Raw genomic sequence first — 24248 nt, forward strand, 5'->3', positions numbered from 1 at the left:
TTCCCCCTCCCAGAAGCGCACAACTATCGGTAAAACTGCATTTTATACGCTTTACCTAAAGGAGACGAATCTTCCAGCCCCACTTTCTCTCCCTGCTAATGCGCTTTAGGTGTTTGCGTTTTTTTTTTTTCCCTTTTGCCTCTTGCCTCAACATTATTCACTCCATCCCGGCTGCAGTTGTGACCAGCCTCTCATCCTCCGTCAGCTTTTCCACATATACTAAATCAACTCCAGGTAACATTATATCCTTTCGTACAAACATATATACAGGGGAAGGGTCACAATTCTGTGGGTGGGTTTAGATTTGCTCTGGAAGTTGTAACACGTTCCCAAAATGGACCGTCTTATGCAAAACCAAGAAAGCGTGGCATGTACGTCTCAGCTCAGGTCAATCGGGTTTTGCAGAGGGACTTCCAAATTTCAGTTTTAAGCTGTGTGCTGCTGTGCTGGCTGCAAGCCTCGGGGCCCAGCCCAGCTGAGCTGGTGTAGCTCCGTGCATTGTTATGCACGGTGACTGCCTGTAATACCTGGGACTGTAACAGGAGGTAGTGGGCAATGGAGCTCTTTGCGAAGAGCCGAGCACGCCCCGTGATGTGAAACGCTGCTCCCGAAAGAGACTATACCTCGTTTGTCAGGTATCCTGCTGCCAAGGTGCCTTGGAAGGGATGGTGCCTCCGCCGGCACCAGCACCTGCAAGCCTCAGCAGCGGCACGTTGGGTAAAGTCTGTGTCTGGGGTAAACCGCTGTCCTCCTGTTCTAAGCCCCAGGTGCACACAACATCGGCGGGCTCCTCCAGCCTTCCTCCTTCCCCCAATTCAAAGGGCTTTCGGGAGACATTCTTCCAGAGTAACAAAGGGGCCTCTCGCATCAGACAGGACAACATCACGAGCAAAGGAGACACACGTGCCGTGTCCTCTCATTTTCCAGTTTCGGTCTTTGTCTTACCTTTATGTCTGGCAAAATATCGCCCTAAAATGATGAGCAGGCAAAGCATTGCAAACACGACCACGGCCACGACGCCACCAACCACTGCATGGTCCACGCTCCGTATCGCCCCTTCCTCACCTGCACGAGAATCTGTTGAGATCAGAAGAGGAATAAGAATTTGGGACTTAATACAATGCACTCTGAAGGGTCTGGCTGCAGCTGCTCTCAGGATTGGAAAAGCCACCCTTGCGCTCTCAAAAGGAAACAGGGTAAAGCATGGAGCTATCTAGACAGATGAGTTCGGGCACGGGACCTTTGTCCGGAGCCAAACTGATCTGGCCGCTCAACTTGCAAGGTGTTTTCCGCTATAAGCAGCAGCACTACGACTACGCACGTGGAAGACAGCTGGGAGAGGGAGAGATGGGAGTCGGTGGTGGGTACCTGTTTTGGTCAATTTCCCTAGAATGCTCCCCACATTTCAACTTCCCCAGGGGACGGGGGCACAGGGAATAGCAGTACGATATGGGAATATGAATCATTAGCTCTGCAGAAACATCATGAACAAGTGCCCTGCTGAAAACATGTCAACTTCAGCCCAAAAAACTCCTTGACCAAAAACCAACCGGCCCAGCACGGTCAATGCGTTTGCAGCCGTCCTCTCCCCCAACCCAACAAGATTATGTCATTAAACACAACCTTTGCTGTTCAATGCAGTCCACGACATCCGGAGACACAACCTCCTAACCCAAACTATAAAAACCTCTTCAAAAGCAGACAGAGAGCAATAATGGTACAGTGCCTCCAATGGCTTTATTTTGTTTATTTAACTCCTCACCATACAATTAGTTTTCTTTTATAAGCGCCTCTCCCTTAGGACGCCGTCACCCAGGAGAGGAATGACTTATTTGGCAGAGGAACAACTCCGAAATGAACCCAGAATGAGCTATGGCCATGTAAAATGAATGTATAGCAGTGTAAACAATTTTAATTTAGGAACGCAGCTACATCAACCCTCACTGCAATCCTAATGGCAACCGGGATTTATAACGTAGTAAAAAACAATTATTCTCCCGTTGATTAATACATTAACATTTTGGAATAGAAGCTAAACCATTGTCTCTTTTTTTTTATTGAGTCAAGCGCGACACCTCCATTAAAATGATTTACTGGCCATACCTTACAATTTAAGCACAGCAGCAACAGAAACAGTAAAAATCTTTTAACTTTACATGATTTGTGAAGTCATATGTGAAGGATTTACCATTTAAATCTTTCACTACAAGAAGCACACGGCCTATAAATCTGTCCTGCATGCAGTTGCCCAGACACCTAAGAGAAATGCGTTTTGCCAGGAAGACTGAGAGTGCAAATGCAAGTCAATTTTTAAGAAAGATTTATCTCCGTCTCCCTCCAAAGAACAGAGCAAATCTCTGAAGCCTCCACCTCTAATAATATTTGAAGTTTATCGATCAAGCGTACAGATCCGTGACAGCTAAAGGTAATGGTGCTCTTTTGAGCTGCAACCTGATACAAAGCTTTCGAGCGGCAGCCTGGGATTTACGCTTTCTATCGATATTTCCAATTCTGCTTCAAGATTAAGGACTGAGGGACCTAAGTAAATAACTCGTGACTGAGAGCACCATAAAGCGCCTTTTAATTAAAACAATTTAAGAAAAAACGCTGCCAGTGCTTCTTGGAGTAACTTCCAAAAAGCAGGAGCTCAGGCACAGGCAGTGGGACGCCTGGGCTGATTTGGGTCAGGGTGAGGGGCACGTTAAGGGACCCAACAGGGAGCAGCCCATCAGCGCCGTGATCAGAGTCCCTTTCATCAGCTTAGCTGATAAGCTAAAAACTGGGGCCAAAAAAGATCCCCCTGCAAACCAAAAGCAATCCCTGCCACATCATCTACATCCCAGTCATTTCACTGTGGTAAGAGCATGCCAGAGGAATCCAAGAGCGCGTTAAAGGGAGGGACTTTCTGCATTGTCTCCATCAGGAACAGCCCGTACTGTGAACACTTCCCTGCGTTTGCTGCTTTGGCAAGCGGCCGAACATCCCTGCTCGCCGATGGGAAGAATGCCCAGGAAAGTGCAGCAGTGTGCCAAGCAGACCACCTTGCCTGGGCAAAGACTCTGCTGGCTGCCCAGGAGAGCAGCTGGGGAAAAATCAGCAATCCAGGTTGTTCTGGGTAGCTACCGCTCAAACACAGCCTTCCCACTGCCGCTTGTAGCTCAGTTAATCTGGGCCTTTAAGGACTTATATCTCTGTAAAGAAAGTGAACCCGGCTCATCCGCTGGAGCAGCTGCTTTAGACAAGTTCCACTCAATTTTTTTTTTTTTTTTTTTTAAGAAACTTAGCACCCAGTTCCGCTCGGCTGCACTAAGGAGGAGACAGCAGCATCCCAGACTAGGAGGATGAATGTCTTGTTGACATCTGGAACAGCTGAGGGGAACAAACACACTGAGTTATGGCTCTATAATGTGCTTTGAGCAGGATTTTGCATCAAGAGACATTTTTTTGTAATCACCATCAATTAAAGTTCTGGAAAGACGAAACCTTGGTGCGCTCCTCCTGGCAGCAGCAGCCGCCGTGCCATCGCACCGACCTGCAGCTGCAGAGCCAGCAGAGATGGGTTACTGGAAGCCGTGCCGAAGCCTCGCGCCCAACACATCTGTCATGGCTTCCCTTCCATTTGCAATCAAGTTGAGAGCAGGGAGACAGTGTTTCCCCGAGAAGGGACTTTTGCATAAAATGTGGCAAACCGTTCTGGCCAGAACAGTTTATTAAGTATGATTTCGTCTACTGGGACAAGCAGGGCCATTTTTCTTAATTATTTCTGTTAAAAAAGACCTCTGCGAAGTGCCAGCCGCAAGTTTATTTTATGATGTGCGTGGCTACATAGCTCAGCTTCAAGCTTGCACGCTATGTAAAAATTAAATCACTTCTGAGGATGTCTAGTGGTTGCAAACCATCTAATATCAAGTCTGTGAGGCAGCTGACAGCGCTCTTAACTTGAAAGGTCATATATTGATATTTGTATTAGATCAGCAAGCAAAAGGAATGGCTCTTCTGCAAATGCGTGGGACGGGGGTTCCCCAGAAGTGCTGTGTGCCTTAATCGCAGCAGCACTGCCCGACGACAAAAGAGATTCACGTGCCGACTCTCGCTCCTAACAACTTTTGACCTCAAGGCTACTCTATGGGCCAGAGCAATGCTGCGGCACACGTGCAGCTGGCTGCAGGCTGGGATCGTAGCATGGCTTGCCGGCGACCGGGAGCGAGAGCCTGCCAGCTCTGGGGACCTGCAGTAACATCCTAAACTCGTCTCCGCAGGTGAAACAGGTGGGAGGGCTGTCTTACAATAAATATGCCACATTTAGAGGCATTAAAACACTTTGACTTAGCAAAATCAAATCCGCCTCGTATCTTTTCCGTGTTGCACCCATTTGCTCTCCAAAGAGAACTACTGGCAATTTTTAAGAGAAACTCAAATCTTTGATAGGAATTTTTTAGGCCTCTCACGTATTTTTTCTTCTTTTTAAACAGGAAAGTAAAAGCGAGACACCTTGAGAGGCCAGGGACCACGATCTCCACAGCAAAGTCAGCGATGCCTGCAGCACTGCTAACGCTGCTTTCTCGCTCCAACTCTTATATAAAGCTCTCCAGCGATGGAACTTCCCTAGGCAAGCTATTCCAGCGCCATCCCCTTTGCTAGATAGTGCTCCCTCAACACCTCCTCTCCACCTCATCAAACCCCATATGCTCCAAGGTAGTTACCCACTGTCAACCCAGTTCTGCCTTCCAGCACAGAAGGCAAGGCAAAGCCAGCAGCTTTGGAGCTTTTGGACAGAGCCCGTCTCCAGCAATTGTGGACACTGCTCCAAGCGAATCAGTTTGTACGCCGCCAGTATGAGAGTGGCTGTTTCATTTTCTGTCACTCCTTACTTCTTTGGCAATTAAACAAAAGTGTTGGGTCTACGGAGGAAGGAATCATTCCCTAAATTTGTGCCAAGGAGAGACTTGACCTTAAGAACCGGAATCTGCTTTAAAATGCTTTCTCCAATTCACAAGCTATTCCTGCTTCATATCTATGATTAAAAAAGAAATCACAACTTTATTACTGAAGAGGGAACAGATGAGATGGCAGGAACTGACAAAATGCCACATTATTTGCTAATCCTAATACGTTATTCTTCCTCAAGATTTGCTTTTCTCAGCACCAATTCAATTATAGATGCTACAAATCCTTCTGACATTTAATTCCCTCTTGTCAGAGAGTAGTAAATGTATACATGCAGAGCTTTCCCATTAAGATGTTAATATATATTGGAGCATGCTGGCCTTTAAATCGAATACTCAGAATTTTTCTATTAGGGTTTTGTTCCTGGTTTGCTTGTGGTTTTTTTGCGGGTGGGAGTGGAAGGAGGGAGGGAAGAGCAAGGAAAGGTGCAGACGTCGGTGCATGTTGTTCACAACATGCACACCTACGTGGCTACTCTGCAGCTACTTTGCACCGCAGCTGAACCTAATTTTGTGGGGTGGTGCTTTGCTTGATACCAAAGCACCTTAAAGGAAAACTGCAGCGATAATGGTACAATCCCCTTGCAGTAACTGAACTGAATATGTACAGAAAAAAAATCACCTTTTCTTTTAAACTGCTGTGACGCCTCCCCCAAGAGAACAGTACGGTTGTGCGTGCCCTGCAGTAGAGGGATGCCACAATTTTATATGATGTAGCACTGAACTCGTCTGCATGAGACGCAGACCTATATACAGCAGCAGAGAGCACCGTAGTCCCATTTCAAGTGGTGGCCAATAAAAGACTTTGGTGGCTTTAGATTAGTCTTTGCTTATTATTTTGACCAACTGCTCACCTACTTGACAAAAAAGAGATTATACCACATGAACGTGAACCCTGAAGTTTTCCTTTAAACAAAAAGTGCAATTCATGAAATGGTAGGTAGACAGAAAAGAAAGGCATTTTTGACTGGTTCCTACTTGTCACCACACTAACGGAACTTATTCTGAGAGTCAGGAGCAAGACGTGGCAGATGTTCAGTTGGTTATCTTCCACGGAAGTATTGTCAACTAACATCCGCGTTTTAAACTTGCAGGTTCTTAGCTATGGGGTTTTTTGCGGGGGGAGATGCTTTTTAAAAAATAAATGTGTTAATGATCACAAGCTTTCTAACATTTTTGCAGATGTAATTGTTTAAAAATAGCCTTCTGTGGACTGTCTCAAGAGTATGAAAAAAGCTGGCAGATTTTAATAGCAATATCCTAACAATGTGGGTCAGCGCTTACAGCAAGGTTTAGCAGATGGAAGACTTTTCTCCTCCCAACTACTCAATAAAAATGTTCCACTCAAATCTGTTTTAATGAGGCCTTAAAATACACACATATCAATCTATCTATCTATCTATCTCTATGTATATTTTAGCTTCCACTCTTTTTGTAAGTGACAGCATCTCAAGATTAAGAGAAAGACTAGGTTGGACCTGGCTGGCTGTACTAGCTAGTATTTTAAATCTCAACTATACCCACTCTAAAAGCTTCAGACCTATCAGGGTCAAAGCACTTTTAAATTCAGTGCTCAGCCAGTTTGCAGAATTGGGCCGCGTAAAACTCAAAAAGCCAGGTTTGGGATGGCCTTTGCGAAGGGAGCCCTCTGCACGCACAAGCATCCTCAAGTGCCCGAAGGCAGTGGCTCCTTCCCGTGACCTCCTGCATCAGAGCCGCCCGGCCCCAGGGCCGAGCTTGGCACCCAGCCTTTCCGTCACTTCTAGCACTAGTTCTGGGATCATTACTACTTCAAACGGTGTCTCTCACCACCTTCCTGATGTGCTCCAGCACTGTTGCCTATTAAGGCTCTCCATCTCCCAATACCAGAGGTGTGAAGCAAATACAGCATTTGGAAATGTAGCTGATCCCATTTTGACTCGGGTAAGTGCGTGGTTTGATCCAACACCTGCTGCGTGGGTGCTCCTGGCTCCTCTCCTTGCTCCTCACCTTCCTTCCTGCTTTACGTTTTCTAGGCCAATGCTTTGTAACAGTTTGGGGTATCTCTGAACAGCCCTGAACTTGTTCTACGCACGTTTGTGCTGTAAAAGCAGAAAATTGATGGAGATTTTTGTGAAAACATAGCACAGACGTTACTTTTGGCATATTTGGATTTATTGCTGCACTCCCACAAAAATTTATCTTCTATTGCTGGGTGCAAATTAATTTCAAGCTCTTGACGGAGGACAACGCAGGCTGAATTTGCACGTATGCTTATGTGAGTTTATACCCACGAACTCCATTGACAGAAGCTACCGTGCTTCCCAGAGGTTAGCGTAACATCTGCCTCAAGGCAGGGAAAAGAAAACCTCCATCAATTTCTCTGAAGAATTCCTAACTCAGCGACCTTTTCTGGGCATGATGTAGGTGCTAATGGCCTTAAGTCACGTGTGTGTGTCTGAAAAACTGGTAGCCAGCCATCCCTCTTTGCGATGAGGCGGGAAACTGAAAGCTAGCACTAATGTTTCCCCATAGAATTTGTGGTTAATTCTTTTGTGGAAGGAAGTTTTTCAAATGATGGAGCAGCACTAGAAGTTGGGGTTGGCGGGGGGTGCTGGTGGGCAGGGCTGGGGGAAGAACAGGCTGTCGTTATTTCAGAAACACTATAAAACACTTATCCCCAATGTGGGAGGACAGAAATCACTGCCTGTATATGACAGGATGAGCAATAACATTATTCATTACTATAGCGCAGCATTAAGCCTGCTACCCCTACTCTACTTTATTGATGGACAGTTAAAGAGTAGCGTTAACCCGTTTGTCGTATTGTAATTGAATTTGGTCTAATTTAAGCCAGAGAAATGCGAGAAGTTCATCCTTCTTCAATCAACAGGCTCCCCTTCAGTGACCTGTTTCAAGATCGCTTCATAAAAAATAATGCGCTTTGTTTTAATAAATTTCATGGCTGGAACAGGTGCTCAGTGCTTCTTGGCTCTTTCTCCAGACCCCTCTCTGCTAGAAAATGGAGCCCCACTCGCAATCGATAGCAATTGATTCATCAGCATCCCCCCTGAACAAAGGTGCTAATCAGGTTTTGATTAGTTAATCAAACCCCATGTGAAGGCTACACGGGGCCGTCTTGATTGTTCCCTATTCTACAAGAGGTGTACCAATGCTCTCGAGCAAAGCGGAAAGCCCACACTGCACCAGAGGGGACTGGGATACAGCTGTGCTGAATGTGCGTAACCGGATTACTACCATCAGAGCACACAGCAGTGTGTATATACGTCTCTCTCCCTCTCTCTCCGCATGTTTGTGCATACGCACGCTCACAAATTTATAGGAGTTTGCCCTAGTGATTCCCAGCACTGCGGGAATTCCATCTGTAAGACTGTGCCGGGCTGGACAAGCACTGCAGCAGAACACGAAACCCCACGCTGCAGGGGCACACGGCCAACCCCTTCCGTGCCCTGGGCTCTCTGTACATGAGGAACGAGAGGACGTTTGCGAGTGGCACGGACACACACAGCTCAACCAGGAAAAGCGAACACAGCTCTGGAAACTAGCTACCTGGACGGAAGGCAAGGGATGCATTACTTAATTGCACAGTTGGCAGAGCCTCCGTTGAAGCATTTAGCGGGACGGGAGTACCTGAAAGGAACAGCACACTGAGCAAACACCGCGGGAGCACCAACGCGTTCAGCATACCACGATCCGCTCGGGGCACGGGCAAGCACCCCTGCATCCCCACGTGCTCGTGGGTCATTCCCGAGGGCAACTAGCGCCCAGTCCCGCCGGAGCGGAGGGCAGCGTTCCCGATGGAGAGCTCAGCTCCAGCACTCACCTGGACCACCCATCTGACAGGCCAAATGTGCCGAGCCCAGTCCGCAAAGGGGATCTTATTTCAGTTTCCCGGGAGCCTGGGCATGGGTGATGGGATGGAGGGCAGAGTTTTGTTTGTAGGAGAGAATGGCCTGGGGCTCTTTCTCTAGTGACACCGGCGTATTTGACTCGGTATGATTACCCTTTGGGTGTATGTAAGTAACCAAGAGAGCAACAAGCAAACATTTGAAATTCTTAGGGGGGAAAAACCCCAATCAGTAGTCAGAATGGATGCTCCAAAATGGGTGTATGGTAGCACACAAAGGGCACACACTCATCTGCTTGCTGTGGGAAGCAGCTGTGCTCGCACTGCATTCTGTAAAGTTTGGGGGCAATTTGGATTCGCGTTCGCGATTCAGAAAAAGGGCCACATTGAGCTATATACTTGGGAGAAGGCACTAGCCATTCAACATGGTCACAGCTTCTTGGTGGCGTGCTGCAGGTGGCTGTGCCGCTGGCACCGCACGGGGACAGAGGCGCTGGAGGGAAAGGCAGGCCTGCTAGCAGACACCCATTTTGAGGAACTCCTTTGTGGAATTGTTTCCCGTTCTTTTCTTCATTCACCAGAAGGTGTATTTTTCTTTAAAAAATACAAATTCAAAAAGCAATAAAGCTTATCAGAACAAAACAATTATTTCCCATCCACATCGTGATATTCAACAGACACCTAGTGCTTCTTACCTATGAGATCTGGCCCAGGCCTGCAATAATAATTATTAGTATTGCTCAGGAGTTAGAACACATACTGAATTAATCAATCATTTCTAACCTCTTGGCCAAAGCATACCTATAGTGGCTTACAGGAAGAGATGCTGCCGATTTGATGGGGTAAAAGGCAAGCGTTTTACGGAACAAGCTGAGGACTCGGGGGTTTGCTTTTTTGGTGTTAGTGTTTGGTCCACGTTCAAACCCCCAAAGGGAACAGCGCTGGACCACAACCCTCTGGGGCAGGGCTCTTGCCAGGAGGTGGCAGAGGACCGTGGTCCTGCCCCACAGCCAAGTGCCGGGGCCCGTCCCTGCTGCGCTGCCCGCTCTGGGCATCTTTACCGTGCGATACAGCCGGCCGGCACTTGGCCTCAGAGCCCACCCACAGGAGGGCAGCGGGCAAAACGAGCCGGCAGAGATGCTCTGAGAAGCGGGAGACAAAAAAAATCCAGTGAATTTCTGAAAATGCTTCGAAAGACTCTGGCAAAACATGAAGATCAGAGGTTTAGACTATGCTTATACTGCTGACAGGACCCCTGTTTTGAATATACCAACCGCATCTGCCGAAGATGCTTTTATTTCTTAATCTGGATTAGCGGTAATTTGCAAGGACCAGCTCTAAGGATGTATTTATGTAACTTCCAGTCCAGTGTGGATGAAAAGAGGTTCAAACCATTTACTTGGTTTTGCCTCGGCTGATAAAGCAGTTACCTCCTTTTTAGCCCCAATCTGATGCTCGTATTATGAGAAATCACCAAGCAGCCGAGATTTAGCGCCGGCTGTGTTTTTTAAAGACGGTTTCGCACAATACAGCAGAGTTGAGCGTTTTACAAACATAAAGTTTCAACTCAACTGGTCTCCAAATCAGTGTTCAAAAAGTTACAGCACAGCAGCTGGGAGGCAACCTGAAATGGGAAGTCTTGCCACTCTGCACACCTCCAGCCCCACTTTCAAGGGTGCCACGCAGAAATGGGTGGCCAAATCAAAAAAAAGGGAGGAAAACCCCAACAGAAAACAGCGGACAGCCAAGCTGCGAGACCGTGCATTGGAGGAATGGCTACGCCACAGCAACTATACAATGCAACATGGCCAAGATGCAGAAATCAGAGTGGAACCAGTATCTAGCGTAGAAGAGCAGCGGTTTACCTATGTACTAGCCCTTACCTGAGAGATCCCCATAGTCCAGCTCCTCTGCCGAATTGGGCAACTGAGTAAAGCCTTACAAGTAAAAACAAACTCATTTTTCTCTGCGTTTCTCGAGTGACAAAAAACAGCACACTTAAGAACTGAGGATGAATTTCTTGGGGGGGGGGGGGGGGGGGGAATAATGCGTCAATCACTTGCCCCCGTCTGCCGGTTTGGGCAGAGTAACTCGTATGACAGAATTGCAATGATTTCCTTTATTACAGACAGAAACATTCCTCAGTCTACACTGTTGGCACACAAAACATGGAATCAAAATCACTCATTCATAACAGCATGCAAAGACCCCCAAACTCTGTCTTTTAGTCACCAGGGGGGCAATTTCCCAATTTAGCCCGGTTCGATTTCGGTTCTGTATACACAGAGCAATGTAAAATTTTCTTCCAATTTTCCAAAGTTCAATCTGTTTTTTGGTCATGTTGACAAGCCCGGCAATTTATCAATTAGCGAATATTGCGGATCGCGTTTCAAAACTGTAAGGCATCTGTATGTGCAGACTGCAGGCTGTATCTTCTGCAAAAAAATCGGACAAAAACTATTTTTCTAATTTTCCCAAGTTTGATGCATTTATGGAAAAAGTATCTATCCTCAAAGCTGATAAAGCAGTTAGGCGAGACATGTTCTCCTGGCCACAGAAGGCAGCTAACGCTGTGTGTCAAGCTGTTATTTCCTATTTTGTTTGAGAGTTTGAGAAAACGTTGGGGGGTCCACAGGGGGGCAATGCGTCTAGTTGAGTGAACTTCTCAGCACAGGCTACAGGGCAAACCGGTGTCTGGAGGTCACAGGGATGGAGCTATTTAAATGAGGGATAGTACAGCGTTGCTATTCAAGGCTGGTACTTGCGATAACTTACTCTTGCTGCTGGCTGCTAAAGCAAGTGCATTATCGAAGGAGAAAAAAAAAAATTCCCATGAAGATACACCGCCATCACCGGTCATTTGGAAACCTGGCATTGTAAGCTCGCAGGCTGGTAAAAATGCTGACTTTCTTTTAAACGGCAAAGATGGTAATGCAGTATAGTCGATGTACAGGCTGTCCCCCATTGGAAAGCAGCGAGCAACACATATGTATATATATAATGCCGCTCCTTCAAAATAAAAGTCATTTTCAGTGACTGTTTTTTAAATACATCAAGTCACCTGGAAGCTACAGTCGGAATTATCTTCTGAAGCGGGAAGCCCTTTAGATTAGTGGCAAGACTTTTGTTTGTGCGCCGCTCTTGGATTTCAGGGATTCCCCCTTTTTTCCTATAATACAATATATCAATATAATTACAGTTGACTCACAGAAGCATTGGACATGCAAACCTGGGCTCGGAAGAGGAGCCATTCAACTTTTATCTCTCTGAAATTGCTTCTGTAGAGCCTTCCCTTTCACTTAAGAGGAACTACATTTTCCCAATAATGAAAAAGGGCAACGTTGCATTTTTTATGAAGCAAAAAAAGACTTTTTCAAAAGAAAATTTAACAATTCGACAACTCCGTGTCTACCTGCACCTGGTATACTTCGAAATGCCACCGAACAGTATTAAAACCTGTTGTGAGGCATTTTAAATACGTGGTAAATTACTTCTTGATTTTTTCTCATTAAACTTTCATATCAGCTATTAAAACCCCTTCTTTTCACTTCTGATCAGAATGAGTTCAGTCTGCCGCAACTCCTGTTCAATAAATGAAAGCTAACTTTTCACTCGGCTACCGTTTCCCTGGCAAATAATAAATCTTGAGAGGGCGCGCCCAGCAAGCCGAGCCACCTCTCCTGCAGCCTGACCCAAGTGGGTTAAACAACGACACCAGCACACCGGTTAGTGACAGATTTCTATCACCGGAGCGCTGCTTTGTACTGCTTCCGGAGCTACCTCCACTTTTTAAGGAAAAGACAATTTCTCTTTCCTATCAAGCTGTAAATAACCAATTAGGGATTCAGCCTTATGCTGCGTACTGCAAGGCGCTGCACAGAGACAGGTGCAGAGAGCTTTGTGATGTTTTATTCAACTGCCCCAAGGACTGGATCTGTAAAATATATTTAGCAATGTTTCTACTACTAGGTGCACTTTTAAGTAGGGCATTTTCAAAAGGAAAAAAGGCAGCAGGACAGGCACAGCCGCTCGATAATTTCAATGCAGAAAGTACTGAGGCTTTTTCCTTCTATGGCGTCGCATTTGGCGAGATCTGCAAGCCAAGGAGTGCTCTGGCACGGCTCAGCTTTTGGCTTCAGCCAAGTAAAACTCCTTTTCGGAGACTGAGTGCTATCGGAAAAAGCAACAAGAGCTTAACACGGTAGTGTTAAATGTTCTCGTACAAAACCCTGCTGAGGCTGCAATTAAAAATTTATATGGGCCTTCGGGGAAGATTTTCCAGCTTATAAAATAATTTACCTGCTATATTGCGGACAAGGCATTTTCTTGTCACTCTTCATTCATGACTGGGATGTTTTCCTTATTTTAACCTTCACTCCAGACTTCCTGCTTTGCCAGCTTCAGAAGAGATTTTTTTCACCCTACCTTTTCATGAGGACAAGCAGGAATTCTGCCTGTGCTGAGGCAGCAGCGCCTTCTTTCTGCCTCGGTGGGGGAGCTGAAAAGCAGCTCTGAGCTTCCCCATCGCCGAGCACACGTACTTACATACAGGGCTGCCCCAAGACAGCTACGCAGCAAGCGTCACTCCTCGTAATGGGCATTGCCCGTGGTCTTGAAAAACCATTCGGGAGCTCTTTAATGCTCTTTGCTTACAACAGGGCGGGGTCAAAATTTGGGAAGAAGTGGCGAAATTAAGTCATGGCTTTTGCTGTAGCAGAAGACCGTCATGTATAAGGTCATGGCTGCTTATACATGTCCTGCTTGTGCAGGGGGCAAAACGCGAGCCAGGCACCTCGCCCAAAGGGTTCCCCCAGGGGCAGCGGCCCTACAAAGGCCGAGCTCCCCAGCCGGCCGAGGAGTAGTGGCAGCTGGGAAATGAAAAACTTGGTACGTCGATTTTGAGGGGGAGAGGGGCAGGAAAGAAGAAAAGGAAGGGCACTGCAGAAAAAGTGCTTTCTTTCCAGGTTGAGCAGTGGCAGACTCTCAGAAACGTTACTCTCCTGGCTCCACCAAGGTCTGCCCATATTTCAGCTGCAAATAGGCAGGGAACTGTGATTTCAGCCCCGCTGGCACCCTGACACCGTGAAGGGCAAAATGAGAGGGAAGGAGGGCTTAAGCTCGGTAAACCCGGCTTAGTGCGGTGCAGCAGAAGCACAAGCCTTCCTGCCGGCCATGACCATGCTGTTATTGGAGTTCTGGCAATGAACAGTGCAGAGAAAGGAGAAAGGGCATCAGAAAATTTACAGTTAAGCTCTCATTTTTCAACAAAAGAGTTAACAATGTTCGTGCTTTAAGTCACTCATGCATCGCTGCTGTCAACTCCATTCCAGAAGGAAACAGGAATGGCAGGGGCTTTGCTACCGCTTTGACATGCACACACATACAGGACTCCTTCCCCCCCCCCCCCCCCCCAGTCCTCTAGGATACACTCCAAAAAATTAAATGACTCAAAAATCCTTTCCCCGATTGAAGTATTGTGCTGGTTCCACACTAGCCTTACATTTTGTTTTCTTTGCTATCAATCTCTTTTTTTTTTTGTTGTTGTTGGTTTTTTTTTGGTTTTGGTTTTTTTTTTTTTTTTTTTTTTTTCCTTGCCCCAATTCATTTAAAATTGTTTTTGGAGAAAATCCATTTGGCTGTAGTTCATGCCCATGCATTTCTAGTCATTCACAGACATGCTCACTCCCATCGGACATTGGTAAAAACAAATGGCCAACATACAGAAACACCTGGTATACTCCATACACACTCCAGCAACACAAGCTTGGAAAGAAACCCCAGAGTCTTCACAGGAAAAGCACCCCACAAGGGCAAGCGCAGGGGACTTCAGAAAAAAACAGCTGGGTTTTAAGGCAGGAAAGTTTGCGGCAGCTCGTTTGACTGCGATGGCTTGTCGTTTCAGCTGTCAATCTCCTCGCAGCAGCAGTCCTCCCCGACGGAGGAAGGTAGTCCTCGAGTTAAAAACATGCTTTTTGTGGCTTTCCCCAATACAAGTAAAAATGATGAAAGCCATCGGGAATTGCATTAAAGAAAGGGGCTGCACGTCCCCTTCTGCATCACCCATGCTGCGCCACAGCTCTGCCTTCAGTGACGGTGCTGAGCCTTCCCAGCTTGCCTTCACATCAGAGATTAACCCAAGTTGGGCATCAGATAAGGCTCACCAAGACATCTAGAAGTGACGTCGGAAGTCATGTCAGCGCCAGAGCTGCCTGATCTTTCCGAAATTTAGGGATCAACATCCGTACCTGTGCATTTCTAGGGCTGTCTGAGAAAAATGGGAAAAAATGGTACTATTTTCTGATACCGCAGAGGCCACTATTCTTTTGCCTGAATACATCTACCTTTTCTCGGCAAATTCTAACACTAAAGGCAGAGTATCTTGGCCAAATTGGAGCAGTGCTGAAGACTCTCCCTCTACTCTTGCCTCAAAGTGCTGCTGAAGCGGGACACCTGGCAACCACCGCTGCGTGGTGCAAAGCGCTCGCTACGACCAGAATCACGGGGCTAAGAGAGTGGAAGGGGGATGGTGCCTGGCTTCCTTTCAGGCTGAGCCCCGCATCTCTCCTGACTTTCCTGACCGCTCTCAGACCACTTCTAAGAAAGCGAAGCACCAGGCTGGTACTTTGAAGGAGCAGTCGGACCCTTACACCTGAGTGAGCGCAACTGAGCAGACCTGCAGGGAATTATACTGTGCTACCATCTTCAAAGTCAGCTCTTCAAGGCTTTCCCCACAGCTTAACAACAGGGTGATTAACATTTTGCCTTCACCTGACTTTTGTGAGTGTTACCGTAGTGCAGGATGAGACGTCACTTGGACTTTTATTACCTTGCCATGACTTCCGTTGCAGTAGCCACAAAATTACCGATGTCGAATCTTGATATTAAACATATGTGGGGAGATCGGCAATGTATAGAAAACAGCAGTATGCCTGAAGGCTTCCAATGGTTATGTCAAGTGGGGAAACACATCCAAGTAAGTTATTTGGGACAAGAACTACATGTCCCTCCACTTGATACGGGGCAGCACTGCCTAACCGTCACTTTACTCAGTCCTCCCTCTGTCACTGCCCAAGATAGGCCTCATTGGGAGGAGGCAGGAAAAAGAGGTGGTTGTGCATTATGGATTTCTGTCAACAAAAGAAACAGTGGATTTATCAGCATTAAAAGAAACTAAAATAGCGAACTCAAATATGGATTAGCCTTAATGAAAATTGTCAGAGGTTTTGGTTCTTTAGCTGAAAAGTGAGCTGGTGCCAAAACCCGGTATGCTCAACTTTCAGCCTGAAGTGATTATTTGGGCTCGCTTCGAAAATGTAGGAAGCTAAGGAAGCTGTCAAGCTGTTAGCTAGGCTGCCTTGAGCAGATGAGAAGGGTTAGTTTGCTAGACTGCTATGCTGATAGGAAAGTGTTGCTATTTGTTTTCCAAATCTCCTTCTGCAGTGTAATAACGCCAACTTCACTGCTGACCTCCAGGGCGAGCGCTCCTCTGCGGAGCATCCCCGGAATACCAAACGCTGCCCCACACCGGCGGACCTGCTGGACGTGCTGTCTTATAAACTTAAAATGAAAGAAAAATGCTCAAGATTTCAAGCAGCTTATAAAAAATTAAATTTGAATTCCTGTTTTCAAAAGCCGGATTTCTTTTTCATGCGTGAAGTGATTACCCCGGTAATCAAGATGAGTGGAGAATCGCTCGCTTCCTCGGCACTGCTTGTACATGTTTCCACGGGCCTTGGGGGATCGGTGCTTGCCTGGCACTGGAACAACCAGCTGTGGAGCTCACAACAGAAATGACAAGACCAGACAGACTTTCCAGCCTTAAAAATGATGTTATATTTATGAGAGCAGTCCACCTGAAACACGGTTTTCCCTTGAAGACTACGTTTCCCTTTTTTGCTTCCCCTTCCCAGGCTTGTCTTGCCACTCAGCAGCGCTGAGAAATAAGATAAACAGGAATGTGATACCAACCGTGAACTGCCGGTTCTGTCGTCGCCGTTGTGTCTACACACGGGAACAGAGGATTGGAGGAAGGGAAGAAACAGGAGGAACAGCATGCAAAAAAAGGGAAAATGGAAAAAATGGAACAGATAATATATGAGCAAGCTTTCAAAGAACATTGCGTGACAAGCAATAATCAAATGAAAGGCAAAAAGCATTTGAAGTGAGTTGCACTGTTTAGAAGACATGCCTCCAGTTCAAAAGCTATGAGCCTGAGGAAAACAGTAAATTTTTCTTTTTCCAGGACCTTGCCAGAACAATTACTGGTGGTTGCAAAGTCAGGGGAACAGGAGACAGGGGAGAACACCGACACCAACGCTTTAGTTGGCAGGGACCAAAACAGAAGCTCAAGACCAGGACAAAGAGCCAACACTTGGAAAAGCATTTTTACGCATTCAAACATTGCCTTCACCAAAGCGCTAGGGGCCAGGGCCCAATTCATTCCCACCTCTTCTCCTCCTTCATTCAATGCAGGGAACCTCCCAGCATGTCAGTAGGCAGCACAGCCTCTGAACCCAGACCGTTTCAGAGGCGGCAGGCAAATGCTAAAATTGAGGAGACTGCTAGAAACCTCACACCTAGCACTGAAGGCATGAGTGGCCCTCTGCCTCAGCTACACCGAACCACGCACCTGTAAGATGCACGGTTCTTTCAGCGTAAAAAACCTTGTTCTAGAATTGGCAAATGCAGACACACATTACCAGTCCCTCCACCGCAACAGTTAACTGGTTAACGCTTACTGGCAATTAAAATACACGGGACATTTTTGGTCATCAGTCTGAAGCTGACTTTACTCTATACGTATCATGTACCACTGGAAATTTCTTGGGGGTTGCTGCCTTGCCGAAGATGCTTCCTCTCTTCACGGGTGTTTGCAACAGGCAGTTGTAAAGACTGACCCAAATCTGAAGGCTTTTTCTGACAGTGTCCTACGTTACTTCCTCTAAGCCAACAGCTCTAAATTGTATTTATTCACACTACGCAAATTACTGGCTTGTTTAGCAATTGAAACACATTTACTTTTCAACTGGTTCTATGTATTTGGTGACGTTGGTTGCTTGCTTTAGCAGGCTGGCTCCTCACCACATAACTGTAACTCTGCAAATCCCTGCCGACCCCCTCGAGCCAACAGCAAAGCCCAGGTTTCGCACAACCCTCCTTGGTTCGATGCAGGCAATGTTTAAATGAATAAAATCGTATGAGTGTAGAGGAGCGCTCTACTCTGCGTGTTTCTGCAAACCAGCCCGGAGCTTGAGTTTTGTGGCAACGACAGACAATTGACATTGGCGTTTCCCCTCGTTAACATGCTGTCCGGAGAACCCTAGGACAGGTAGTCCTCCTGCACGTTCAGAGGCAGCAGTGGAAAAAGGAGGACCCGCTCCTTTGCAATTTAGCTGAGGACAGCCCAGGCCTGAATTTCTGAAGCACCAGTGAAGACAAGAATCATACAAGGAATACACAATACTTACAGATACAAGGTCTACATGCTTTAATTATGAAAGCAAAACAAATAAACCCTACACAATTTAACAAACTGCACCGAGATTGGTGTAACAGATTATCAAGCCGTCATTAGCCTGTTGCCACTGCCAACATCGACTGTTCTCATCTTGGCAATCAAATCTAACGCATGCTTAAAGGCGCTCACACTTGTTCTCCTGCTGGGAGCTCTGGCGGAGGCTGCAAGGGAAGCCTTCCAAAGCAAAAAGGAGAACGAGAGCGGGGCTTTTCTTTGTTTTCGGGCAGCGATCCCCAAACGATGCCTCGTTTTAACCAAGCAAATGGTGAAGGGGAAAATGGTGGTGAAGGTGGGGGGAAAGTCGTTGTTTAGAGAGGGTTGTAAGACTGAGTATTAATTCCTGAGATAGCATCTTGGCATCTATAAATAGTTTCAATTTACTGTCTTCCTGAAACAAAAAAAGTTACGTCAGCTTTGACACTAAATAGAGAATCTGCTGAAAGCAAACTTGTATTCACGTGCTGGAAGAGATATTAGTCAAGAAACAGTGCAAACTGGACAGTGCATCTCGCTTCCCCGTCTGGGGACAGAGACCAACAGGTTACAAAAAATAAAGTTCTCAAGCGGTTGTAAGTGCGAACAAATATCCACGTCAAACAACATGTTGGCTGCAGCTGGAATGACAAAGTTATGATTAGCAAATGGTTTGGATGGTTGCAATAGGAAACACAGAGCAGTTAAAGTTTAGAATGAGTTTTCTGGAAGTCCTTTTCAATCCCAGAGTCTTCTTTGAGAAGAAGGATTGTATACACACAGTGCTCCGAAGAGGAATAATCTCACATTAAAGTAAAGCAACGAATGCCCCCCGACACAGGCACAACTACAGTGGTTGCATGGCAAAGGAGAGAAAAATTGTCACTGCTGCTTCGGTACAAAATTAATGAATCCACATAAAACTGCGTACACCAGACTCTGCTGCTGTTCTGCCTGACATAGGAAGGAACAGCCCCGGCCCTGCAATGCTGCTGCTAAGACAACCTCTAATTTTAAGACGGACTGGCTAACTTTAAACGTGCTTTCCTGTATTCCAGGTACGTGCCATTGACTTCTACTTTACCTCCAAGAATAGCCACGTTTATACGCCAGACCAGACATACGGCATCCTGGAGATTAGGCTTCTGCCCCATGGCCTAGAAGGAAAATCATCTCTTCTCCTCAAACAGGGACCAACAAGAAAGTCCTTGATATGCTTCTGACTTAACTAAGGTTGAACGAAGCCAATGAAAGGCTTTGCCATCACCAAAAAGCACCATTCTGGTCCTCAGCCATAGGGATGAAGAGCAGTCATGCGTCATAGAATCATAGAATGGTTTGGGTTGGAAGGGACCTTAAAGATCACCCAATCCCACAAAGCTGATGCTTATCATTTAAAACGGTAAGTTGGCGCTGGAAAGAGGGCTGTTTTACAAGACACGGGAAAGCAGAGGAGGTAGAAAGCACATAAAGAGGCTCAACGTGGTACTTTCCATCTTAAGATAAAGGCTTCTCTTCCTGATTCTAATCAGTAAGACAACAAAATGTGCTGTATGGGGAGAAGTAAAGCAATGCAACAGTGTTTCGAAATCTATGTCTACATAAATTCACCAGAAGACTGGTTTATAATTAAAGAAGGTATCCAAGAAAGGAACCATTACCCTCTATAAAGCTGCATATCTCTCTCACTCGTGATTTCTTTTTAGCATCGGTCATAAGAAGAGAGTTTAACGTGGCCAGCTCTCGAATGAAGACACTAAGGCACATCATCTCGCAATACAGATTGTGCTATCTGCCAGCTAAGAAAACTCGAACAACACCCAAGTTTTAGGCACTCACCACTTCCTTAGGTAGCTACACAAGAGTGCGTGTGCACACGCACACACACATATATACACATATTTATAAAATTACTATGTGAAGGCATCTGGGCAACATTTACTTGAGTTACAAGCTCCATCGCTAAGTCTCCTCATTTTTTCAAATGGATTCTGTCCAACTTCAAACTGTTTGCAGAGTGTGACAGACTGGGCCCTTTAAACCGGTCCGTAATTAGTCCACAGCCTCAAACAGAACAAGCATGATGGCAGAATATTAAAACCCCAGCAGCAAAATTAAATTCACCGACTTGAATGCTCGAGCTGCAGTGCTGCAGCCTTACAGAAACACAATACACTGGAGCTTAGAAACACGCAGCTATTGTAAAGAGAATTACAACAGCACATCATCAAAATAATGGCAAAATACACTTTTTTTTTTTAATTTAAAGACGTATTAATAAGTACAGATATCCATTCAATATATCACTTTTTAAATTGCTTTCTGATCTGAAAACAAAAGCCGATCTGAGCACTGACTTGTGGAGCTCTTATTCTTCCTGGTTTTCCAGACTACTTCACATCTACTGACCAGGGCGAGCATAAATTCCTTCACGCTGCTGTTTCAACAGCAGCCTTAGGGACCAGCATGCAGTATTAGAAAAAGGATTTCAGCTTTGTTTCAGGTCCTTAAGGCTAGCAAAAAGCACTACAAAAATCCCATCATTCCCACTGAACAAACACCTGCTGGACATCAGCAGAGAGCTTACGTTCCAGTAACACCGCCGAGAGCGGTCTGAGGGGCAAAACTGCTCAAAAAACGCGCCAAGCGCAAAAGCACAGCAAGCCTCCCTTGCTAAATGCTCCTCGGAAGGACGGATGAAAATGTACTTTGCATTACGATACTCTATGATGATCCTCCGTAAAGCGATTCCAACTTGCGCTGAAAGCTTTTGTGTACAGGCGTGTTGCAATGCACCCCAGAGACAGTTTGATTTGCAGACCAGATGTTTCACAAAAATAATCACAATCTGTATGGAAGTTGCATGTGACAAGAACGAAAATATTCCGAAATGAGCGCTGCGGCTCTGGCTACGCCTTTTCATGTTTTTCCATAAAGATCTGCGAGGATTTGGGTTTTATTTAAATCCCAACCTTGCGAATGTCATACCTGCCCACAGTTTCACGCAGAAGCCAACACCACGCTGTGCAGGCAGGGGCGTTTGCTCCCACTGCTCTGCCGAAACCGAAAAGACCTTGGGTTCAGATGGTGGCCCGCCACACTGGCCGGCATCGTATGAGCCCCATGCCAGCCCTGACCCCTTCGGTGCTCTACCCCCAGCCAGCCCGTGTCGCCCGAGAGGGGACAGGTCCTCTGCCCGGCTCTCTCTGCCCTTGCTCTCCTGAATGTACGTGTTTTCTGCCTAGCAAAATGAGGGTTTCTGCTCCGCTTATGCTGCCTTGCCACCGGTAACAGGAGACGTGACAGTACCGTGTCTGCTCCTGACTGGACACGGTACTAAAAGGCTGAATTTTATTTCATTTTATTTTCTGTAACAGGCCTGACAGCTAGTCTGTCTTCTCTTATTCCCTTTAATGCGGTCACATCCTGGACGGAAATGTCAGAAGAGTGCCGTATCATCTTTAAATTGACTTGACATTTTACCAGGGACATGCAGAAGCTTCAATGGAAAGCAAAAGTTAAATAATAAATAATTTTGGGGAACAAATCACTGGGCTGAGTCCCTGCATGGTAGCATCAAGCACCTGGACACGCTGCAAGCTGGCAGCAAACCAGGTGTGCCCAGTGGCTCCTGCTGACCTGCCCATCTCCCCTTTTGCTGCGTGGGCATCTCCAAAGGGCTGCTCGAAAAGTGGGGAGAGAAAGCTATGAAAGAGCCCTGACGGCCCGGTGGGAGCGGACCACCACCGTCTGATTTGACTGGGAACGAACCCATTTCCTACGTGGGATTAAGCTGCATGTGACCACCACCACCAGCAGCAGTAACCTGCACAAGCAACCCCAGCCAATGAGCTGCGCAGCCTGCGATTCTGCTGGTGCATCTGTACTTGAGTAATCCCCACGCTGCCTCTTCACCTCCCACAAACCTACTGCAAGGTAATTTGAGCAAAGAATGACTGTTATTGCATTCTTCCTGCCCACTGCCTTTTTGGATTACTGTTGGAATAAACCCCATGCAACGTAGGTTTTCACACAACCAGCTGTAATCAAAAAAGAACAAACTTCTACTGAGGATAAAATCATCATTTTCCTCCCTTTGAGGAAGTTTTCTGGTGTGTGAATCCAGGCTTTGAAAACCCGCTACGCTATTTCTTCTCAAAGATTTCACAAGTCCATGTATTATTACTTCTTAGGTAGCTAAGATGACGCAAAACTGTGTTTTTTCATGGAGCACCCAGAGCTGGCACCCAGCCAGCCTTTGCCCAGCTGACACGAAGCCATTCACCCTCGTCCAGCACCGGCACAGCAGCACGTGGCCACTTGGGCAAAAAGAGAGCTCGGCTGCTCCATGGCCCCGGTCGAGATGTGGTATTCGGACTTGGCATCAATGAACAGCTCCTGCTCTGGGGCTCGCTGACTTCCAAACACCGCCAAGTCAAACAGAGCTTGCTTACTCCTGCTCATAAAAATCTCCAGCCTCAAGAAGGAACAGAGGGTGTTTCCACAGCACAGGCTTGGGGCTTTCCAACCGAGTTTGTTGGGGAGGCTTCAGCATCTCTGGGAATTCTGAAGCTAAAAACTGCTGCCTGCAATGTTTCAGCTCCCTCAACGCCCCCCCCCCCGTATACTCTCACGGACCTGTGGGCTTTAAAATAGGGTCTAAAATGGCATTAAAGAGAGGCCATGGTGGTATCTGCCAGCTTGCCGTTAATACTGCTGCAGGATGGACAGCGGGGGCTTTGCAGAATCGGTAGCATCCAATGCAAGGCTTGAAATACTGGTAACGTGCACGCGCATTGCACCCCCAGGTCTCCACCGAAACTGTTGCCAAGACACCTGCGTGATCCATCTGCAGTGAAAGTGTGATAAATGCAAATTTGCATGTACAAATAATACTGTAGATCCCGGGGCGCGGAGGTGTATGTGCTAAGCAAGACCAGAAGGCAGCAAAACGATGCCTGAAAAGGCAGGCTAAAATGCTCCACTCTGCACTGTGCCCAAAGATGAGGGCTTTGCTATTATTAAGAACCTTTATCTCCCAGGAAACAACAGCTGTCCAAAAGCAGCATTTCAAGCAACGACTCTAGGGGTAATTCAAATTATGCAGTTTGCTCTGCTGTATCATATTGTACATCTTAATGAACAAAGCCACAAGGACAATTTGAACTGATAAAAAAGGGCTTGCGAGCGATAACAGCTGAAACGCCAAAGGATGGTCGGAATATCAATGCAGTTGGAGGATACACGAAAAAGATCAAACTGTCATGCAGGAAATCTTTTCAAGCACCTACACTGAAGCAAAGCAACAGTGACAGAGGAAAAGCTTTAAAGGTCGCGCTGTTTTGGAAACTTTACCACTGTTCAGCTTTTCCTTCTGGAAAAAAGCAGCAGGTTAGCTTTTCAGAGAGCTTCCCCCAAACCTCCCTGCTGTAAAACCGCTTTATCGGCTCAGTGTGCCTTTGTAGGTCAAGCCTACGGCAGCAGTGATACAGGGTTGGGATGCGTCAAGCAAGAGGGGCCGAAAAAGGGACCCTTCGCTCCAGGCATGGACTTGGGTGGGTTTGGGGAGGGACTGGGAGCTCACGGGGGAGCACACTGCACCCTGCTAGAGGGGGAAGTAACGACCGTGCTCCCTCATACGCCTGCCTGCACATCGCATTCCCTGTCCTCTCCCCATTTGCTGCACCTACTGCTCTGGCTCGTATTTGCTGAGCAGCGTCTATCACCGCTCACAGATAAAACTCTTTGGGACAGGATCGCATTTACGTGTCACATCGGAACACACGTAGAGTAGAAATACTGCGCGTAAGCAGGGAAGAAAGATGCCTGTCATTGGAACCTGCACAAAAAGAGTAACTTACCAGGCACGTGGAGTAGCAAATGCAGCCCTCTGAGATTGTTCTGCTGGAGAGTCTTAGTAGGGGAAAATGAATCCAGAATAAGTTATCTCCCGTAACTCAAAAGG

The 24248-nt window shown here is 46.6% G+C and overlaps 1 protein-coding gene across 1 annotated transcript in view; it reads right to left on the reverse strand.

Moving 5' to 3' along the window:
• Positions 1 to 24248, reverse strand: part of CADM1 (cell adhesion molecule 1) — a 172530-nt gene that overhangs the window by 2691 nt on the left and 145591 nt on the right. Inside the window, 3 exon segments of the mRNA XM_030021598.2 lie at positions 946 to 1077; positions 10677 to 10730; positions 16762 to 16794. Coding sequence (XP_029877458.1) covers positions 946 to 1077; positions 10677 to 10730; positions 16762 to 16794 — 219 coding nt within the window.

This window comes from Aquila chrysaetos, chromosome 8 (assembly GCF_900496995.4).
Source record: "Aquila chrysaetos chrysaetos chromosome 8, bAquChr1.4, whole genome shotgun sequence".
Lineage (NCBI taxonomy): Eukaryota > Metazoa > Chordata > Aves > Accipitriformes > Accipitridae > Aquila > Aquila chrysaetos.